This window comes from Arachis hypogaea, chromosome 11 (assembly GCF_003086295.3).
Source record: "Arachis hypogaea cultivar Tifrunner chromosome 11, arahy.Tifrunner.gnm2.J5K5, whole genome shotgun sequence".
Taxonomy (NCBI): Eukaryota; Viridiplantae; Streptophyta; class Magnoliopsida; order Fabales; family Fabaceae; genus Arachis; species Arachis hypogaea.
The window spans coordinates 71,485,569-71,509,728 of record NC_092046.1 but is presented as its reverse complement, the minus strand read 5'-3'; the positions used below and the strand labels follow the sequence as shown (position 1 = coordinate 71,509,728).

The 24,160-nt window shown below is 31.3% G+C and overlaps 1 protein-coding gene and 1 long non-coding RNA gene across 6 annotated transcripts; both read right to left on the bottom strand.

The window, feature by feature from the left end:
* Positions 1-7,756: 7,756 nt before the first annotated feature.
* On the bottom strand, positions 7,757-8,428 carry LOC140176539 (uncharacterized). The gene is made up of 2 exons (XR_011868154.1): positions 8,048-8,428; positions 7,757-7,932 (listed from the first exon to the last, which is right to left on the bottom strand). It is a non-coding gene; the product is annotated as an uncharacterized lncRNA (long non-coding RNA).
* A 9,566-nt stretch (positions 8,429-17,994) lies between these two features.
* Positions 17,995-23,541, bottom strand: LOC112722217 (DExH-box ATP-dependent RNA helicase DExH5, mitochondrial-like). Of its 5 annotated transcripts, none has more exons than XM_072206981.1 (11): positions 23,195-23,541; positions 22,969-23,104; positions 22,159-22,218; positions 21,875-22,029; positions 21,632-21,740; positions 21,423-21,490; positions 20,381-20,567; positions 20,027-20,294; positions 19,462-19,596; positions 18,855-18,964; positions 17,995-18,357 (listed from the first exon to the last, which is right to left on the bottom strand). In XM_072206981.1, exons 2-4 carry the CDS (start codon positions 23,080-23,082, stop codon positions 21,886-21,888), a joined length of 318 nt encoding a protein of 105 aa, XP_072063082.1. In that variant the 5' UTR covers positions 23,083-23,104; positions 23,195-23,541; the 3' UTR covers positions 17,995-18,357; positions 18,855-18,964; positions 19,462-19,596; positions 20,027-20,294; positions 20,381-20,567; positions 21,423-21,490; positions 21,632-21,740; positions 21,875-21,885. The 5 variants fall into 5 exon arrangements, with proteins under 5 accessions (XP_072063082.1, XP_072063081.1, XP_072063084.1 ...); XM_072206980.1 differs by having other exon boundaries at positions 21,423-21,454; XM_072206982.1 differs by lacking the exon at positions 17,995-18,357 and adding an exon at positions 18,630-18,732 and having other exon boundaries at positions 21,423-21,454.
* Positions 23,542-24,160: the final 619 nt, after the last annotated feature.

Genomic DNA, 24,160 nt, shown 5'->3' with positions numbered 1-24,160 from the left:
TGCTATGCAATATCAAATAGATAACCTAATAGCATCAAAGAAAAGACACACAGAGTATGCAATGAAGCACAATCGGTCCATCCCTCAGGCTCACGAGGACGAACCGCTCTGATAACACTAAATGTAACACCCTAATTAGCCTAAGCCTTACCACGCGTCGTAAAGAAAAGGTTAATCAAAGGTTACGATAGTTCTAAACTTATACATATCATATATAGAAGGAATTAATAATATCTAGAAGCTCGACGAAAAATATAACTCAAAAACAGGATCTAAAAAGCGCAAGACGTACTAGCAAAGCTACTAACTTAAAGCACAGAAACAAATGTAATATAACAAAATATAGTAGTATAATATCATAAGAATCTAGCCACAGCTCGCGGAGTTTAAGCCAGCTAGCCATATACAGACAATACATAAGACCAGATAGTAAAACATCTTATACAAGTTTTGTTCTCTCAAATACAAGCCTCTAGGCCAAACAAAATACAAAAGTGAGAGACATATACATAATAAATAAAAAAGACTCCAAGAGGTATCCAGATCCTCCGCTCTTGTCACCAATAAAACAACTCACCATGGTGGGTTGCGACCTGCATCTGAAAATAACAACAGAAATATGGTATGAGAACCGGAGGTTCTCAGTATGGTAACAGTTCCCAGTGATGTAGGATATAAGACCCCGGGACGCCAAAGGCAATCCTAGACTCCATGTCAATCACAAGAATTTGAGCTTAAAGCATTCTAAACCAAATAAGCATAATTATATAAAACCTTAACATAAATAAATCGGGTACTACATCTTAGGAGAGTTTCTAATCTAAACCAACACCACTGTCCCACAGCCTTCACCAGCCTACCCTCCATGCGATCCCATCGCTTCCGCCTTCCGAACCTCCTCAATCCCAGTAGAAAGCACAATTATATACAATGCAAGTAAAACACAAGTAGGAGCATAATAAGTAATTAATTCAAGTAGCAATTAGGCATGTTATACAAATAGGCAAACAATCTCAAGTCGGCAAAGCATACAAACAGATAGAAAATGCACATGATGAATGCCTGTCCTACTGGCTGTGACATCACATTGTCGGTTCAACTGCCAACCCGACACATCTCCATGGAGATGTTGTCCTTCGGAATCATGGTGTGGGAACCCCCGAGATATAGTGCTCGGATCACTATCCAGGGTTTTGTGCCTGTACGCTCTGATGATCCGAAAGGATGCGAGCGGGAACCATTGCCACCAGCCTCACATCTAAGCGCAAGTGGGATGAACCACCGCCCTTACGCCGCCGCTGCTACCTCAACAGGCGGGATCCAACCTCGACCCCTGCCGGTCGCGTAGCATCTCATAATCTCAATGAAAAGTAGTGCAGTGGTTTTCAAAAACATTTTTTTTAATACAAGATGGATACATCACTTCTTTCAGAGCCCTCGACTCTTTTCAACCACTGTTCATTCACATTTTAGTTCCGAACTCAACAGTTCCTTAATCCTCATATCATTCATCAACCATTCACCACATAATATTAAACCACCTTCAGTACGCCAGAAACCTAGACCTCTATTTTCTAAATTTTTCCAAATAATATCGTCTAAGACCCTTAAAATCCTTTCCCATTTTCAAGTGTCTAAAAAGTATGCCCAAAAGTCTTAAAACGATGTTTTAGAAGCTTACAACCTTGTTGGGAAGGTGGAATAGTTGAAAATAAGTAAAATTTGATAAACAGGGCGCGTGCGGCGGCACAGGGGTGCGCGCGCACGCTCCGGAGAGTTTTAAAATGTGTGCGTCCACACAGGGGTGTGCGTACGCACAGGTGTCAAAACTTACAAAATCTGTTCACTCGCACAACCTGCGCCAGAGCCCCAAACAGACTAGCCTTCCCAACATGTGGGTCTGCACAGGCCTGTGCGTCCGCACAGGTTGAAATTCTTCCTTAGATATGTGCACGTACAAGCTGTGCTAGCGTTGCAAATAGAACGCATTTCCCTACCTGTGCCTGCGCACAGGTGTGTGCGTCCGTACAGGTCAAAATTTTCGCAGGTTGTGCATCTGCACGAGGCTGTGCGTGCGTATATATCAGAAATCATAAAATTCTGCAACTTAGCAGAATTTCAGATTTTTAACACCAACTTTGAATGATCATAACTTCCTCTACAAAATTCTAAATTTCAGAAACTTTATATCGATTTAAAGGGTTTTCACCCAATTTTGAAAACCAAGGCAAAAGTTATGATTAGACAAAGTTCACCAAAAACCAACTTTTACCCAAAATCACAATTTCCACAATTCCTTTATAAAACACAACCAAGACCAAAACAAACGATTCCAAACTCCGATTCTTATAAAAATCAACACCCTATGACATATTACACTAAGCTTACCACATATTTTTTCACTTTACCTCATCCTCAATTGCAACATTAATATATTACATATAATCAAACCTCATTAGCATTTTTCCAACTTCATTACGAATGAATCAAAATCAATATCACATTTATCAACATAATTCACTCCTCCACTCCACAAATCATTCATCCTCATCACATCACTATCAATAATCATATATCATCTCACAAATCATCATTTCATTAAACATCATCATACAATAACATCCAACAATTCATCAACCATTCAAATCCAATCCTATCCTATAGGTCACTAGCCTAAATGTCCATGAATATTATATACTACATAGAGGAAACCGAAACCATACCTTGGCCGATTCCCAATATGCCCTTAAACCAAAGTTGGGGACAAGCTAGGCTTTCCAACACAATCCAAGCCACCAACAATCACCAACAAGCTCCAACAAGTTCAAATACTCACCACTTCAAGCTATACCACACATAATTCACAATAATTCAATCTAGGGTTTCTATTTAAACATAAAATCATAAGGGTTTAGTAGCTCTTACCTTGTTCAACATTTTTTGAAAGCCAAAACCAACATCAATCAAGTGCTAGAGTGTACCTAAACATCCAAAACACAAGATTTCACTCAAAACCAAATCCAAAAATTCGAATTTCACAAGGGTACGAAAACTGGGCAGAGAATCTCGAGAAACTTACTATAAGACTTAGATAAAAATGACGGGCTCGGCGCGAGCTTCACGTAGTCGCTGACGGCACGCGAATCGGAGCACCGTAGCTCGAGATATCATGACGTCGAGTGAGAAGTGAATAGTGTTTTCCCCTTCTCTTTTCTCTCTTCACATGCAGCTGGTGTTTATGTTGTGTGAGTGGTTTATGGCTGAAAAAGGTTCACTTAAGGACTTATATATGTTGGGCTTGGGCCCAACTTGGGCCCAGTCCAACATGTTAGCATTTTTAGCCCGTTTGGCCTAACTTCGGGTCAAGCCTTTAAAATTTAATGCCCGATTTTCCATTTCTAATGTTTTTATAAGGTTTTTGATGATTTTCACTTTTTCTCGTGTGGTACTGGGCAGACTTGAACCAGTTCAACTGCCGGTTCGCGATTTTTCACGGTTTTTCACAGAAAACACATTTTCTGACTCAGAAATACCCACTGAGTCCAAAAATCACCTTTAAATCTTCAAGTTCTCTCTCTAACTTTTCGGAATCTCATTTGGGCAATTAATTACTTAGTTAACCAGTTGATTAGTTACGGTTCTTACAATCTCTGACTAGGCTCACGTCAGGGAGCTACCGTCCGACTTGTGTATGTGAAAGAATAGAGGGTGGTACCTGCAAAGACACTCTGATGCCTAAGTCAGCAAAGGGTTTTAGCAGGTTTAGAGAGTATTGGAGCTTAAAGATACCTGATGGGTGTCAGTGTATTTATAGTGGTGAACCAATAACCACCGTTGGAGTAGTTCCACCTTTTAAGGTGGATAACCGTCTCTTTATCTTAGGGAAGTTGAGATATGGCTCCTGGAAGTGGGTTGAGAGATTTTAGGGACAGTTACTTATTTGAATAAGGGTTATCTGCCAGCTAATCTTCGCTCCCGACTTCCTTAGAACAAGTCTGTGTTGGATCCGACTTTTTGTGAGGAGGTCGGTGTCGAGTGAAGGCTAATCTTTATATTGGGCCTTTTATTTAGACCTGGGCCTTAGTGTTGGGCCAGGGTATGAACATATTTTATATTTGATTGATTATAAATTTAAAGATATTATATGTTTTGGACAATATTTATTTTGCTTTGGGCAATATTGATTTTATTATTTTGTTTCAAAAAACTTGGTTTATAATTATATTTATTACATATTTATAATTATAAAGACTTTAATGTTTATGAATTTAGAGATTATAATTTTTTTTATGTTTTTAAAAATTATAAATTTATTAAAATAGTTGTGAAATTATATATATTATTTAATATTTAATAATTTATAAAAAAAGATTTAGCGGACTTAGCCCGTTAACCTGCCAGCTCGCCAAAAATTCAGGACTATTTCACTAAGCGGGGACAGACATCCCCGTTTCCCACCCTTAGACTAAACGTGGTTCCAGACCCTTTTATAACCCTAAACCACTAAATCACTAGGTGTGTTTGGGGTTCACGTTGGGAAAGAGAAAAGTCCGTTTGAGTATTTTGAACATTCTATTTTTATATTTGGCAACTTTTTGAAACTCTGAACCCCTTTCACGTCTAAACGTATGTTTACGTGAAGCAAAAAAAATTCTAACTTCTGCATTTACGTTGGAGAAGGCTGATTACTATTGAAAAATTTTTTATTTGAAAACAAAGAGCTCAACAAACTAAAGTGGAGCATAAATTAAGTGAAACTTTTTTTTCTTTTCTACCAACCTTATCATTTTCTTCTATAAAAGGGATGCAAGTAACCATATAACTTTTACAGTAGTTCTTTGTGTAGGTTCTTCGTTCCAATTTTTTTTCATTAAAATCTTTTAAATTTGTTTCGATCACTGCCAAGGTAAATATTTTAATTTTTTTTATTAATTTTAGTACTTTTTTCATATTTTATTTTTATATTTTTTTATTATATTTTTTATTTATATGATAAATATTTTTTATATTATTTCTTTTATTGTTCTGATGTTATTTTTTAGTGTTCTAATGTTATATTTTTATTGTATTTTTTATTTATATAACAAATATTGTTGATATAAATTCTTATTTTTATTCATTTTTAGGGATAAATACTTTTTTCGTCCCCAAGGTCGGGGTCAAAATCAATTTCGTCCCTAATCTTTTTTTTTTATTAAAATCATCCTCAACGTTACAAAACTTTATGAAATCGTCCTTTTCTACTTTAATTTTATTTTTTTTACCATATTATCCTTCATTATTAATAAAAATAATATTTTAAAAAAAGAGCAAAACCCCACCCCATCCCCACCCCCACCCCCACCCCCACTCATCTCTTCGGTCTCTCCCCCCACCCCTCCCCCAATCCCTTCCTTCTACTCTTCACCGTCACCCTCTCTTCTCACCTTCGCCGTGGCAATTACTACTGCCGGAGGACACCCACCCCTCTTCTCCTTCCTCTTCTCACTCTTCCCTAATCCCCTTCCAGCTTCTCACTCTTCCCCAATCCCCTTCCACCTCCTCCCTCTCCCTTTTCTCACCACCATCACCACTGTCACCATAGCCATTCATTACTCACAACACTTTTTTTTACCAACAACAATAATCCTAAAATAAATTAACAGCAACATTCACAAAATAAATCAACAAAAAAATCAGAGGCAGAAGAAGCATAACAATTTCAATAATCACAGCAATTTCAATAAACAATAATTCAATAATCATCAACTACAATTTCAGTTTTCAAATCCAAAAATAGCAAAACAACAGAAATTAAAAAAATTAAAAAATTACAGAAGAATAAGCATAAGTTCAAGCAGTCACAGAAGAAGAAGCAGACGCAGTCACAGAAGAAGAAGCAAAGACAGTCACAGAAGAAGAAGCAGTGCCGGCAGAGTCCCCCTCCCGATGACAACGCGACGGCGTGGTCTCCCGATGACGATGTGACGGCAGCGGCAGCGGCGAACCCTAGAAATGAATAAGTAGGGCGGCGACGACGGCGAGAAAAAAATTGAGGTTGGAATTGGGGTTGGGGTTTTGAAGAGAGGGATATGAGGAAGAGGATGGGGGGTTGAGTGGGGTGAGGGAGTGGGGGGTTACGGGAGTGGGGTGAGGGGGTGAGGGGGTTACGGGAGTCGGGAGTGGGGAGTGGGGTGGGGGGTTTTGTTTTAATTTTTAATATTATTTTTAATTATTTTATTAATAATGAAGGGTAATATGGTTAAAAAAATTAAAATTGAAGTGGAAAATGACAATTTTATAATGTTTTGTAACGTTGAGGATGATCTTAATAACAAAAAAATGTCGAGGATGATTTTGATTTTGACCTCAAACCTTAGGGATGAAAAAAGTACTTATCCCTTCATTTTTATGATATTTTTATTATTTTTTGTTTATATAAATTCTTTTTTTATTCTTTATAGTACTATATTTATGTTGTGTATACAATTTTTTTTATTTAGTTTTATTCATATGAATTTTATTTATTTTTTATTGTAATTTTTTTTGTTTATATAATATATGTTGTTGGTTGTAATTATTATACATTATGTTTGTATGAATTTTTTTTCTTTTTTTCCGTTTTTATTGTACTTCTCACTGTATTTTATTTTAGTTTTTATTATATACTAATTATAAGTAACGAAAGAGTCATAAATAATAAAATTTTATAGTCTAAAATGATACTAAATTAAAGAATATTAACCATACTAAAAAAATTATAGAACATTTTCTTTTTGTTTGACATTATAAAATAGATATTACTCTCTTTCATATTTTTATTTTTATTATATTTATTTTATTTATATGATAAATATTTTTTTATTATTTTTTTAGTGTGCGGCTTTTTCATGTATATTATTATTTCTTATTGTTTTTTAGTTCATATGAATTTTTTTATTATATGAACTTTTTTAATGATATTTCTTATTATATTTTATGTATTTTATTAGTATTTTATCTTTTAATTTAATATTTATTATTGTTTTTATGTATTAAAATATATTTTGTCAATTTTTATATGTTATTTTAATTTAGTAAGTAAATATTAATTTATTATAAGATGATGTCTCTTGATAAGATCTATTTAAATATCCAAAGTAAAATGAGAGGATAATATAAAAAATTATTTAAATTGATGACTCTTTTAGTAATTTTTCATGTAAAAATAATTTTGAGTAGTATAATTCAAACAATATTTATTTTATTATAATTCATTTTGATATAAAGATTATCAAACATTAATCACATTAATACAAACTTATTTTTCATCAAAATCAAATTTACAAAATCAATTTTATGGAAACTGGTAATCCAAACACACACTAATTTATTCTCATTTTGACTTCTAGTCTTCTGTCTCTAATGTATCTTCAAGTTCTGAAACCCTGATAGGAGGTGGGAGTCAGACAGCTGGGAGCTCAATTCATTCAAGATCTTCACGTTTTACTATTTGGATTAAGATGAATTTTTCTGTTATTCTTCCCTTTTAATCTTTTTGATGGCGTCACTGTTACACTACGGAAGAGTCCTCCATGAGTTGTATATACACCTCCTGGCCCCTGCTACAATAGAAGCCAACGAAAGCCCTTCAAAGCATCCCAAGCATTAACAGTACACATGCTTACCTCTGTCACTATACTTTACCATCACTTGGTTCTCAATGTGCAGTATTTTGATTCATGATTCCACATAGCAAATATAGATTATGAGGCATATAGATAGAAGCGTGAAACTAGCAGAACAAAAAGAGAAGGAAGTGTAATATGTATTGCACGTATAATTCTCAACACTAGTACAAGTAATTCAATAAAATAAGAACAAATCAAAGGAAAATTATGCAGCAAGTAAAAAATAAGAAATGGAGGTAGAGTGGAAGGGATCTTCAAGTTCTCTGCTACGTGCAAGAAGTACCTGGAGGAAATTACAAAAGAGAAGAACAGTAAGAAACATAATTAAGTGAGGAGAGATTAGAAGAATGAAGAGGGAATGCGAAGAGAATGAAGAGTTAATAGAGAGGAGAATGTACCACCAATCACTGCCATACGTAGGCTTCCAACCTCCTACTAATAGCTCTTTCCATTGCACTCCTCCTTAACCCTTAATTTGTGGATCACACGCCATTGTCCCTTTTGTGTACTAAACTCTCCCTCCAACATTGCGTGATCCAACCTCTGCTTGCTCACTTTCATTTATATCTCTAACAAAAAACCGATTCAAACCATCTCCTCTTTCATTCAAGAGTATCTTGGGAGGCTCTAGCATTAATCTCTTTCCTTGTTATACAAATTGGAGAGGAGAAGAATGTGGGTGTTTTTTTATTAACGAAAAGGGAAAGATAACGGACAAAGAGGTAAATGCAAAGTTGAGTTTCAAATTTTTTTCAAAAAAAAGAAAAACAAAGAATAAAAGAATGAAATGGTGTAAAGAAAGAAATTGAAGAAATCATAGAAGAAGAAGAATGATGGAATACGACGAAGAAGAACACTAGAAGAGTGACCACAAATGGGGATGAATCATGGTATAGGTTATAAAGGAATCAAGCAATAGTCCCCTTAGGTATTTTTCATTATTTTACTATTCTGGTATAAATTCTCAAAGTGTTTTGAATATTGGAGTGTCTTTTGTAAGTACTTATTTTCTGTGTTTTTCTTGCTGAAGTATGAGTATCAGAGACAAGTTCGATTCTCTCTAAGACAATATATTACCTCAAAGTTCTTACCATATAAAAATATTTGGTGCCCACCGCACAGAACGAGTAAACCAATTTTCTATTCTACCAAGGATCAAAATATTTTAAGGTTTAATTACTCTAGTGGTCCTTATAGTTTCGTGAAATTTTCAATTAGGTCCCTATATTTTTTTTCTTTTTAATTAGGTCCCTGCACCAATTTTTTTTTAATTAAGTCCCTCTTAATAGTAATTGACTTAATTTTATAGGGACCAACTAAAAAAAAAGAATTGGTATAGAGACTTAAATAAAAGAAAAAAAAAGTGTAGGGACCCAATTAAAAAAAATTTGGTACAAGAACTCAATTAAAAAAAATGTATAGGACCTAATTAAAAATTTTACGAAATTATAGGACCAGATATTTTAATTATCTAAAAATTCTTGAACAATTTTCAAGTGATATATGCTATTTTAGCAATCTAAGAATTTTAAAATTGTTAATTACTCAACTTTTATTTATGATTGAGTTTTATAAGACTAAATAACATTCATTCAAGACTTTACATATAGTTTAATTAGACTAACAAATTAAAAATATATATATAAGTGACTTTTCTTCTATTTTTTGTCAATGATTCAAAATTCAAAAGTATATATATCAAACTACTAAAAATTTGAATAAATCAATGTATATGATCTACAAGATTTCTATAATTTCAGCTCCTTAATTCCTTAGTCATGCTCCGTATAATTATTATTGTAACTTTTCAAAGTTAAATCTTTAAATTTATGTAATTTTGTGAGAAGCTGTTGTTGAAATTCAATACAGCTTCAAATAAAAAAGTATGGACGTCATTTATCTCCTTAGAAATTTTTTAATTGCAAGAAATAATTAAAAATTATAATTCAACATGTCATTTCTCTCTGAAATCATAAACTAAAGCCATTTATAGAGAAAAAGTTTTCAAATAATTTACTGCATTTATTTTTGCTATTTTTGCATTGGTTTACCTCTCTTACTTTTTGGTCTTAATTTATCTATGACAACTTTGACAAGTTTTAAGTAATATCTTATAGTGTTATAGAATTAATCAAGTTCAAAATTGCTTAGTTGCGTACAGGGACGGACTTACCCCGGGGCGGGTGGAGGCCTCGCCCCAACTTTTTTAAAAAAAGATTAATAGTAATAAGTTATTAAGTATGATTTAATTTTTTTTAAAATTTATTTAGTATTTAGTCTAATATAAATAAAAATCCAGTTTAACCTAAATATTAATGATTTCTAATATCTAAAAAGTAAGTAACAATATTAAAAAAATATGAAAATATATTATTACTAATCTTTTTTAATTAAATAAAATTTTTCAATTCCGATAAAGTATATTTTTTTTCTTCTTGTGAGCGTCCTTCTTGATTTATTTGATATTAATTTTCTCTGTTTCAACTATTACAACTGAGAGTTCTTTTTCAGCTATGAATATTGTGAAGAATAATTCAGAAACAAAATGAAAGATAATTTTTTTGCTAATTGTCTTTTAATTATATTGAAAAGAAAATTGTAGAAAAATTTGACATAAATTCTATTATCGATGAATTTTATGGAACGAAGAATCGACCACTTCGTTAATAAAAAGTAAATATATATTTTTGTATTTTAAAATATATTCTCTATCAGTATATTTTTGTAATGCATTTTACATTATATAATTTTTTGTATAATTTTTTAATATTATATACGTTATTGCCCCCCATAATACTATTTCTGGATCCGTCCCGGGTTTCGTATATAGCATATGCTCGACTTTCAATCTTTCATGTCATTTGTTTTACGGATCAAAGATTCTTAGTTTTGTACAATAATTATACAAATATATGCTAAAAGAACCAAAATGATTTTATGCTTAAAATAATTCCTTTTTTTCCCAACTGAGTGAAGCTTTGCATGATAAAGATGTTCCTTTAATGATATTAGCTTTAGCACAAGCTCTTTGTCTTTGTCAGAGTATGCTAGCTTGTAATGTTTTTCTTTTTCTTTATTTTGAGTTGTATAGCAGTCAAAATGATTTTTTTTTTATGGTATTTTTTAATTTGACAGATCAAAAATTAATCTGCTGTAGTATTGAGCTTCGTTTAAAGATTTTTTGCTGATCAATAGATTGTTGCATGAACAAGGTGAAATTTTTTTAATACACCTAAATTAAAACATTAGTTTTTCCTTATATATTTCTTTTTGTATATTTTATTTGTTCCTATTTAAATTGAATTTAAAACTGGGTATGACCATTTGTCCTTTAAATGGATGACCTGTGTTAAAGGAATTTATGTCTATATTTGGATAAGGAGGTCCATCATTATTTTATTTTGCAAATTTTTTGAATGCAGATTTAGATTTTGGAATATAGAGCATTTATACCAGCATTCAATCACCAAAGTGCCTAGTAATGAACAAATTTTAATAAAATATTACTTAGTCTCTATAATTGGCATGAGGTAGGGTATGTCTAAAATGAGCATAATAATTATGTGTTTATTGGATATGCCATTTTTATATAGATCATTAGATTTTATTAGATGAAAATTAAAAAATAATATAAAAGAAGATCATTGATGGACTCTATAATACATAAATAAATGTTTTAAATGGTAATACTTTAATACAAGACTTTAAATGGCAACAAAATTTTTTATTCTTAAATAATTAAATATAAAATATATAAATACAAAATATATGAATATTTTTTATTTATTAAGATTAATTATTATGTAAAATTTTTTTATAATATTAAAAAATTATATTAAAATAATATTTTAAACTGTAACATAAAAATATAAAATAATTAAAATTTTATTTTATATTACTTGATAAATAATTAATTAATATATTTAAAATTTATTAACTAACTAATTTTATTAAAGATATTATTATATAATATAATTTTATCAAAATATTTTAAAAATATAATTTATTTGAAATATTATATATAATACATAAAAATATTAATCTTTTCATTTTTTCATTTCTTTTAAACAGAATAAATAAAATCATTCTAAATACATGTTTAAGGCCAATGACCACTTGAGTATATATATTTATCCGTTTATTTATTTGGTTTTTTTATAACTAATAAATTAAAAATTTAAAGTAATTTTTTAAATTTAACATTTATAGTTTCATATATATAATATTTATAATTATATATTTATAATAAGATTATTTTTTAATTTTTATTATTTTTAAATATTTTTTTATTTTTTCAATTAAATTTTTTGTTCTATATCTCGATCAGACTTTTATATATATATAATTGGTGTATAAATATTTTTTTAAAATATTTTTTATGATATAAAATTTATCAAAAATATATTTTATTAAATCCAAGAATAAAATATATATTTTTTAGTTTTAATGTAACAAATTTAATATGTTATTTGATGTGGACGGCATTCACCAACAAGAAGGATTATGGAAAGGATGAGAGAAAAGCTCAATAGACAAAGGATAAACGCACAAATACGGTCTTCATGTTAATAATTAATTTTAATGAATAAAAAATATTTATATTTTTTGTATTTATATGTTTTATATTTTTAATTACTTAAGTTTGATTAATTAATTTAGGTGTTACTAATATAAGTAAATATATAATGTGATAGGCATGTATATAGAATTATATTATTTATTTCGTTTAAAAAAAATTAAAAAATAAATAGATTAATATTTTCATGTATTATATATAATATTTTAAATAAACTATATTTTTAAAATATTTTAATGAAAAATTATATTATATAATAATATCTTTAACAAAATTCGTTAATTAATAAATTTTAAATATAATAATCTAATTATTTGTTAAGTAATATAAAATAAAATTTCAATTATTTTATATTTTTATGTTACAGTTTAAAATATCATTTTAATGTTATAAAAATTTTTTGCATAATAATTAATAATGAATAAAAAATATTCATATATTTTGTATTTATATATTTTATATTTAATTATTTAAGAATAAAAGATTTTGTTGCCATTTAAAGTCTTGTATATTAAAATATTATCATTTAAAGCATTTATTTATGTATTAGGATATTCTGTATTTATTAGAATCTATCAATGCTCTTTTTTTATATTAGTCTTTGATTTTCATCTAATAAAATCTAATGATATATATAAACATGGCACATCCAATAAACACATCATTATTGTACTTATTTTAGACATACCCTATGAAATATACTAATGTTTGGATTTAGAAACACATGAGAGGTAGTGAGGTACATATTTTTATTTTTTATATCAGGCCTACTACACATACAAGCCTTTTTAGCTTACAAGCTATACAAGTTGCTCCAAGTCCAAGAAAAAAATACACGCACTACTCTTTTAGAATTAAGCGTCCAACGCACGCACTTTAATCACCCTTCCATAACACATTCACTCTTCCTCAATCAAAACGCATACCGTCAAGATTCAAGGAACAAAACAAACTACAATTCTGCAGAAACGTTCCAACTCCTCGCGAAGAGTAGAAGAAATCAAGAAGAAAAGATACAAATCTCCATAAAAAATCACTAGAAAAAACGAAGAAACATTATTCAAGGTACTATTTTACTGTTCTTCTAGGTTTTTCTTCTAGATTGTCTCTGCCATGTGCCTCATCCTTAACCAACAAAATATTAAAAGATTTCAAGAAGAAATATATTGTCTCCCTCTATTTTGGATGTATTTTTGTAATCCTTTGAGTGTATTTCTGTAACCGTTTGGGCGTATTTCTGTAATCCTTTCTGTAACCGTTTGGGTGTATTTCTGTAACCGTTTGGGTGTATTTATGTAATCGTTTGGGTGTATTTCTGAAGTTCCATTATTTTCAAAACAATTTTAAAGCTTGATTTCATAAACTATGAAAATTGAAAAAAAGAAAGCAAAGAGAGAACTCACGAAGGAGATCCAACAAATTTGGCAAGAAACTCAAAAAAAGAATCGAAATCTTTTGAAAAATGGAAGTTATATATTTGCACGTTAATTGATTTGAATTGATTTAAAAGTATGTTAAAAAGGCACGTAACATAAACAACGTATTTAGTGGATTTCATTCTCTTCAAACTTATAAAGCTTGTAAATGCAAAACACTTGTATGTAAAAATTTTCTCTTTTTATATATACCACCGTATATAATGAGTAGTATGCAATAACTATGCTTCTCCTCTTGTTTTATTTGATTAAAGCTGCTAACCCAACATAAAATCAAAGGATTATACTACGTGTACATTAAAATTAGTTATCAAAATTAATTACTAGTATTTATATGTTGAAATATAAGTATATATTAAAAATAAATTAAATTACATATGTATTTAAACATAAATATATTGGTGGCTGATTTTAGTAGTTTATTTATGTTAAAATATAAATACACATTAAAAATAAATTAAATCACACATATTTTTATACATAAATATATTGGTGATTAATTTTAGTGTACAAATAACATTTTTTAAAATAAAAATGCATTGATTACATAAAATGTTGATGGAGCTTCTTGTTTTTTCCGTTAAAAAAATATTTAAGGCTCAAACTTGTCGAACTACTGAAGCATTTCAAAGATGGTGATATTCTCATTAATGGAGTCATTACTAGGCTCTGTATTGATAACCACTCTTTCTGTGTCTACTGTAGTTTTAAATATCTCTACTCTCTTTCTTTAATATATATATATATATATATATATATATATATATATATATATATATATATATATATATATATATATATACCCTTATATGAAATCCTGCTTTAAGTTTCTTTGTTTCCGCCCAACTTTTCGTAACATCCCCGCTTCTCTAAGAAATTAAGTTTTAAATATTTATTTAGCATTATTAGAACAACCTCATAAGAGAGTTGATGCCGATATTCAAAAAGAAGCGTAAAAGACTAAAATATAATATAACTTGATTGACATCGAAATCACTAGATGATGGGGGTGTTTTTTATTTTTATAAATTAAATAAATATAATAATTATCGAAATAAATAATTTAAAAAACATTGATAGAAATAAATATGCTTCTCTTATTTTATTTATACTGTAAATGAGGTAATTTTGCATGTATACTGTAAACGAAATAAGACAGGTGATGCGATACGTATATATCTCGTTTATCGTGTAAACGAGATACATGTATTTTAAAAAAAATTTAGCAATAATAAAAAATTAAAAATAATAAAAAATATTAATAATATCAATAATCCAAAATTTTGGAATGCAATTAGTACATAAAAAAGGTTGGTAGAATAGATTAAAATGGAAATATGGAAAGCGTGAAGTTGATGTACGATAAATAAATAAAATACAAAAAGATGAGATAACCGTTTGTCAATTGTTAGGAGAGGTTGATGGGGATAGTGGGAAGAGAATTGAAACAGTTATCTCACGTTATCTCCCACTATCCACCTGCAAACGGCTATATGATCTTCTTGTGTTTTATTTATCGTGCATCAACTTCAAACTTCCTATCTTTCAATGTTTAGAAGTGGGCACATTTACCGTATTTATTCTCATCATGGAACTTTTCTTGAACACGTACGAATTTTTTATTTTTCAAATCAATTCAATTGGATCATAATTTAATTTAAAATTTTGTATGTACTCTTTTTGAGTACTAATTGATCAAACATATCTATTTTAATCTCTTCTACCAACTTTTTTATGTACTAATTGCATGCTAAAAGTTTGAATTATTGATATTATTAATATTTTTTATTATTTTCAATTTTTTTTAAAAAATACATGTATCTCGTTTACACTGTAAACAAGATATACACGTGTCGCGTCCACCTGTCTTATCTCGTTTACAGTATAAAATTATCTTGTTTACCGTATAAACAATTACAGTATAAACAAGATAAGAGAAAAGTATTTATTTTAGTAAATATTTTTTAAATTATTTATTTCAGTAATTATTATAATTAATTTATTTATTAAAATAAAAAATTCCTAGATAATGAGCAATGTATTATATATGACTATAGTGGAATTTATCTTAAGACATTATGAATAGTGATATCTAATTCATATACAATATTCTAATTTTTCTTTTCTTTTTTAGACAGGTTTTTTACTGTATCAGTGATCCTATATTTATCAAATTATCTTTCCTACATGATTGAGAATAAAATTTTATAGATTCCAACAATCCAAGCATGACTCATTTCATATTTTTTTTTATAAGAGAGCTCAACACAATAAATAAAGTAAGAATAACCACAAACAAATAAATAAGTTAAAAAAAATTGCAAAAAATTTATCAATCATTTTTTGTGCTCCTCCTTTCTATAATGTACTCCTAATTTTGTACTCCTAATTGTGTACTCGAAAAAACATCTCCAACCACTTCAATCTTACTAAAATTCTGTCAATCTGATTGCAAGATCGCTAAGTGGAAGTCCAACAGTTGTATATCTTCTTATATTTAATTCTTACTAAAACTCTGTTAATCTGACAATATCCTTCCTTCCTTCCACCTGCACAATATCGTTGAACTCTCCCATAGAGACAGACATAACCCTATAATATAACTCAATTCTTCTCACACAGCAAATTTCTCTTCTCTTGTGTGAGCCCCATAAACCAAAGAAAGCATAATTGAAATTATTTGTAATAAGACCCCTTCAACACACAACCAAAACTCTCCTTTATGACAACATCTCATTTTAAATATTATTTCATCCCAAATTAACAGTAAACCACTTGAGGCACCCTCCAACTCAACATATTCTCATCCTGTAGCATCACTCCCCAAATCCTTATTACATCAAACTTCGTCACTACCTGTCACTTAGTCTCAAACAAATCTAACATATTCAATTTAAATTTTTTCTTGAGGTTTTTTACGATACTCAAATTTCCACCATCCAACGCAAGATCCCAAGTTTTTCTATTTTCAAGCATCTGCTCCTCCAAAATACTATCTCTGCTCCCCTTACTTCCTTCATTCTTGTCTGAACCAACATCATCAACAACCCTCTTCCCAGCTACTTCTTCATCGTGTTCCGATAGTTTCACCTGTCCCTTTGTCATTGTTGTTCCCTTTGTGCCGGAACCCATGCCACTATCATTCGCAATGTCATTCCTATCACCCGTTCCTTCATCAATGTCTTCCGCACCATCATCATCAATATACACACCCAACCCCCAGTCCCTCCATTTAATGTCATCTCCGGGAGAGTAGCGGCTTGGTTCTCTGCCACCAACTCTTTCTCGATCAAACGAACCAACATAGGTGGCATCAGGGTTACGCATATCCCTTGCCACGTTGAGCCTTCTCTGCCGTGGCCAGCCTTTAGCTTCCCTCCTTCAACACCGATTTGTTCTTTCTTGGCCTGGTTCACGTCGGTCTCCAGCACAAGTTTCGCAGATGCAGCTTCCTGCACACTTGTCGTAGACCCTTCTCTAACGTGCCCATCCCTATCGTGGAAACCGTGCTCCATTTCCAACAAGTCTGACCCGGATTCTAGACCCAACCTAACATCACCGAATCGGTTGATTGAGGAGACCGGGCCCAAGGATCCTTTCCTATTTTTTTTTTTGGACATCCTTGAGTTGTTGGACCTAGCACCAAGCCTACAAAGAACCTTCTTTCTCTTATTCCTTTTACCCCCACTACAAAATATTCTGGTAAAAACGGCGGTTTTTTTGGGTATTTATGGCGGTTTGAACCGCCATTATTACCAATAATGGCGGTTTCGTAAAGCGACGTAATTCTGGGCGCCATTCTGGTTATTACGGCGGTTTTTTGAAAACCGCCACAATTTCCTGAGTTAAAACGGCAGTTTTTGAATGGGTTAAAACGGCGGTTCAAAACCGCCGTTATTTCCATGGTTAAAATGGCGGTTCTTGGATAGGTTAAAACGGCGGTTTGAACCGTCATTATTACCCTGACAGAGTAGCGTTTTGATTGGTTAAAACGGCAGTTCAAACCGCCGTTATTTCTAGGGTCAAAATGGCAGTGTTTGGATAGGTTAAAACGGCGGTTTGAACCGCCATTATTACCCTGACAAAGTGGCGTTTTGATTGGTTAAAACGGCATTTTTAAACCGCCATTTTTACCTTGACAGTAGCGTTTTGGTTGGTTAAAATGGTATTTTTGAACCGCCATTTTACCCTAACAGTGATATTTTTTATCGTTTATAAAAACAATTTTTATTGTTATTTTTATTGCGTTAAATAAATAATTGTGATTAAAATTTCACAATAGCAAAAAATCATAATCCATAAATGAAATATTATATAACTCATAAACAAAATATTAATATAATATATAATTTTTTATTATTGAAAATCAAAAGTAATAACTCCTATACAAAACTTTGTCTCACTAAACTTACCAAAATACAAGCATTGCAATAAACACTAATCAGTTAAACTATGTTAATATCTAATAATGTATTTAAACCATCTAATAAGTGCTGTCTTTAGTACTTAAAATATGAATATACAAGACAAGTAGCTTAGCTAAGTGATGATGAATAAGATTTGGAGGCCAAAAATTTTCTCCTTTTGTAATTAACTTTAAAACAAGCCAGTCTTAGTTTCTTGGTCTCTTGTGTGAGTTTCATCCCGAAAACTTGTTCCAACATCTTTGTTTCTTGCTCCATTTTGTAAGGAGAATCTGAGATAGAAAATGACTCAAGTTCAAAAAACGATCATATACTAGTATATGTATACAAAAAAGATGAAATACGCTCTAATTATATATGGATATGAATGACATATGGAAAGCAGAAAAAAATAATTAAGATATATATATATATATATATATATATATATATATATATATATATATATATATATATATATATATATTGAAGCTAATTAAGTAATATTAATAGCCAATAGGAATCTAATGCACTACGGTATGGATACCAAAAACACTTAAAAAAACAAAAAGAAAAGAAGAAATAGCTCCACTAATCTTTTTTCTGCTTGAATTCCCTTTTTGCCTTGGTTGGTGGACAACAGGTTTATCTTCACACTTAGATCGCATCTTTATGCCAATTAGACAGAAAATTGCCAACAGGTTTTAGAGGGATAGAAGGCTTTGGATTCCTTTTCTTTTTTCACAATAGAGATAACAATTAAATTGTTTCAATTAGCAATGGCAAGAACCTGAATAATCTGGGAATGTATTGCACAAGGATCACTGCAGATATAAGATTCTTTGAATGATTTGCTCCTGATGAACCCAAGTACTTTGGTAGCACAAACAATATTATTATCTGCACATATTTCATTATAGATATCAACACAATTTGTTTCGTTACAACACAATAAACCCATCATAAATTCTATCCTTTCAAAGTAGTAGTCCTATATTCATGTTCAGGTTTTTAAACCTCACTATTCACATAAAAGAAGCGGTACTATATTTCTGCGGATATTCAAAATACTAATGGTCGACTTAATTAAAATTTAAAAAAATTAAAATATAAAAAGTTATAAAAAAAGTTTATAAATAAATTATTTTGTGTTTAGTCTTAGTCATAGAAGTACTTATTTTAAACTTACAATGATAGATAATTTTTAAAAGAGAAAAAATCACTTTTTTTTTCATAAATACTTTAAATAAATTTTTAGAAAATCACAAGTTAATTTTAAAAATTGTACCAAATAATAATAACTTTTTGAGAAGTCACAAGTAAAAAAAAAAAAAAGTAACTTCTACACCATTTCAAACCAGTTGTAAGTAAAATGTCAAAAGAAAGGAAAATTTTACCTGAGGCAAAGGAATCACTACAAATAAATCAAGAAGAAAATAGCTATGCAAATAATGCATAGCAATCTCTTTTGGATGGTCAACTATATCAATCACCCTTGATCCAGTACTAGCAGAAACATAAGCCAACCTAAACTGTAAAAATGAAACTTGATAGAGTTAGAATTGCACAATAAATCCTTATTATACATGACATTCACTATAATGACAGCAATGGTAGCATTCATAACTTCTATGTTATCGTGCAATAAATCAAGAAAAAAAAGACTTCAAACAGAAATGGAAGTGTCTACTACTTTAGTCTCTTTCTTCTCAAAATGTTATCAAATAAAAAAAAACATTACCTTAATTTGAATTATATTTTTTAAGTGCGATCAAAATTTCATAGCTACTATAATCATGATAATAATAGACATTATAGCATTTTCCTATTTATCATCCCTAAGAATGTTCTATGATGTACTAATCTAATGAACAATATGATAGATGTAAGAGAGTTTGTAGCCTCTGTTCTTTTGATACCAAAATGTTTGTTTTTAATAAAAAGGTTTTGCTAAGAGATTACCTGAAGAAGTATGTTCAAGAAATACACTAAATCATTCAAGCTTCTAAGTACAACAAGTGGTATTGTCCTTGTCCAGTTGATAACAATGCAATTGAAATCCTACAGTTCATGATTGTGCTCGTAGCCTCCTTCGAAATGTATTGAGATCTCATCATAATAGATGGCCAGAATATGCCAACACAACTCTCGAAAGTACAGAAGCCAAAAGCTGAATGGAACCAGCAAATGAGATGCCTCCACCTTTCTCCTTTGTAGGAGACACGACGAACTGTTCCCAACAAACCAGTCAATTTATAGCAGAATAGTATGCAATGCAAATAATAATACTAAATAGAGTAGGGAAGACTAGCATACAATGGTCAAAATGGGAAGTATTAGATAAGCAGCAGAAACTGCAAAAACAATCTGCATGTAGCCCTCTACTCGGAGTGATGTGCGAGCCATCAACCTAGATGCCAGTGAGCTTCCCATAGGAACACAAAGGTATACATTGAACCTTCAAAGAGAGATTGAATGGCACCCAACAAGGCAATTTTTTCATCTGAAACACACAATATATATTAATAGATGAACATGGGAAACTAGCAAGAGATGAACAAAGTACAATGATAACAACATAAAAAGTAGAACAAGATAAAACATCTGCTTGCATAATTATTGGGGTATGTTTAATAACAATTGCCTTACGGTTACAGAGAAGTAAGTATTTCTCTTCTAGATTTGCATAGTAAATATACATTCCATGTTAGTTAGGACCAGCTTCTAACTGCATGTGAAACACCAGGGACAAGACACAACTCTGATACCAAATATTCCAAGCAACTGCCTCAATATATATTTTTCCCTTTTCTTTTGTATATTTTAAGTTTTCATGAAAGAATTATTTTGTAAGTGCAGGAGAAACCAAAGATAACAAAGCAGGACATGGTATACTGCCTGCCAACAAGATGAGGTTGGGAGCAACCTTTAGTGAACATATAGACAATGAAAGAGGAGATTTCAGCCAATTCAAGACAATTTCACCTTATGTGACTTTCTATGATATCACCATTCAAATTGGTGAGTAAATTATATCTAATGGTTGATATATCCACTAACAAGAAAGTGGAACAAATTCATATTCCCTACAAATCAGTAGCAAATCGTCAGATGTTTCCATAGAGAATGCTGAGTTCTTAAGAATCCTAAATTGCCTTTTTTCATCTATGCTTGAGGCTCAGAAAATAGTACTGATTGGTTATATTTCAATCCTAAATTCCTTAAAAAATTTTTCTACAAACAGAAAACATAAAGAAGATCTATGCAGTTCACAGTGCACGTAATACCAGGAGAAAACAAGTATTCACATGATTTTACTCAATCCTATAATTACGAAAAAATTCGGTGAAGAACTTACTCAATTTCTTCTAATAATCCCCAATTTCTGACCTAAAAATAAATTGAACAAGGAAAAAAATTCAAAACCTGGCATTAAATAAAATAAGTAGCAGAAGTTAGCATAGAACAATCAAAACCTGGAATTAAACAAAGTAAGGTCAATGAGGAGAAGAGATTGTTAGTTATCACAGAAAAGCTCTTAGCAGCATGAAATTAATATGTACTTACTTTTCTTTGAATTAAGTCATCAAGTTCTCTCTTTACACTGGTACAGATCAGCAACAGGAGGTTCCATGAAGAACTCCAGATATCCTCCCAACATTTTTAAGTGGCCATCCTGAAAGAAAATGATGGAATTCTATTAAAATATCAGACGACTAGAGCATAGATGGGAACTGAAGCTGTACAACCTTTGGAATATTGAATAAAAATGAGAACTAATAACAAATCATGAAATCACATGGCACTCACAGCAACCCCTTTCAATAAGTTCTCCCACCAAACAGAAGCACCACTGCATCAGGCACAGCTGTGGGGTCGCGGAGGAAAACAGAGTTCACTTTTATCTTCTCATTAAAAAGTAACCATGGATATGGGATTCTAGTTTTCCGAGCATTGACGGAGTTCTAGAAAATGAAATATGAACATACAATTGAAAAGGGAAAGCAAAATCTTAGAAGAGTCAACATAAAAATTCTCCAAAAGTGTGCAGAGAATTTACAACCACCAGCAAATTATGACTTGAATGAACTAACCGAATATAGGAGCACTTGACCATCCTCCATTGTTTTCAAAGAGAATGACTTTTCATTGTGCTGCACATGAAATTATACTTCATTTATTTTATGTAGTCCCAAAACAAGAATAAGAATGTACCACACAATCTCCCCCAAACACTTTCAGAATAGTAATACTTTTAAGTAATACTTTCAGAATAGCCATTTTTAATGTCACCTACTGGTTTAGCTTGGCTGTTACTTGTTTGGAAAACTAAATTGTCTCATCGTGTAATTTAAAATGGATAATATAGCCATTTTGATGGTTGAAAAATTTATTAACAAAGCATAAGACAGAAAAAGTCAATTTAAGCATCTTTCACTTTATACACTATCTGTAGTGAAATGATTTCCCTATTAAGTTCTAACATTTTCTCTTTACTAGTTTGGAATTATTTCATCTGTAAATGCAAATCTATAAATGCAAACTTTTGTGCTAAAACTTTATGTGCGGTTAACTGAATTTTACTGAAGATTAAAGCCAATCAATACTATTAAAGCATGAATTGGCATGAAAGGGGAAGGAAAAAGGAATTGTATGCTAAAGAGGATAGGGTTAGGGAATGAGGAGACCACTGAAGAGCTTGCTAGATCAGCCATTGAAAATGCTCATCTTAATAAATCTATTCTTGCAAAAGAAAATTTGATTGAAGATCTGAAAAGACAATTGACTCCGGTAGAGGCAGATCATAATGGACTGATGATTAAGTTGGAGTTTGCCGAGAAAGATAACACATCTCTAAAGTATGAGGTTTGAGCACAAATAATCCAATAAAACAACAAAATTACCGCAACTCCATTCTCCGCATCATCGAGCACTTCATCATCATCATTATGAAATGTTTCAACGATTCCTTCCTCAGAAACCCTAGCTCCTGCAGTTTTAGTAGTTGTAGTTGCCATTTCGCAAAATCTATCATGTATTCTGAAATTTTGGATCAATAATTCAAGAAATCGAAGGAATTAGAGTAAAATATTTTCAAGAGAAAAAAGGAAAGGAGGGAGAAGAACCTACCTCGCGAGCTTGTGGGAGGAGAATCTCACAGCACATTAGCTCGATGGATGATATTGCCAGCGTAAGAGAATGCCACCGGAGGAGATCATTGCAGTAGGAGATGTCGCTTGAGGAGACCGTCGCAGGAGAAGACTGTCAGAGGAGGAGATTGTCCTTGGAGGAGAGGTCACCAGAGAAGACTGCCGCTGAGAAAAACGTCGCCAAATGAGGTCGTCGTTGGAGGAGGTCGTCGCCGGAAGAGATCGGTCAGAGGAGGTCGTCACCGGAGGAGATTAGTCAGAGGAGATCGTCAGAGAGAAGATCCCAGTGGCAGCGATTCAAACTTTGCTTTTCAACTGAAAATGAGAATTAGATTAGGGTTAGGCTTTTTTATATAGAAGTGATAATGGCGTTTTAAAACCGCCAAAATCAATAGAAACCGCCAGTAAATGCAATTTAATTATGGCAACAATAAAAAACGCCATAACATTCGGGTATTACGACAGTTTTACAAAACCGCCGTAATATTTATGCCATTTTATGTCCCTTTTTTTGTAGTGCCCTCCTTACCAGCCTATTAAAGTTACCTTCATAAATCCATGTAACTGTATTTTTAGAATCAACTTCATAATTAATATAATCACATCCCACACAATCCACTCTCCTTTCAATTCATTCATAAATTGGTTGATATGTTACCGTTTTTATCTGATTTTGTCTTGAATGATCATTAATCCACTCATTCAAAATAATTTCAGGAATTACCAAGCTGCCCTTATCTTTTCCGTCTTCCCTCAGCTGCCCTTATCTTTTCCGTCTTCCCTCAGCTCCCCTATCACCACATCGGCTGCTTGGTTGTTGAAAACCGTCGGTTTTGTAGCCCGTGCACTCCTTAATCTCGTACCCGCACAATCCTTTTCCGCAACTGTTCTTCGTTGTTCACAGCTATAATCACTTTTTCTATTAACTTCTACATAACAATTCAAA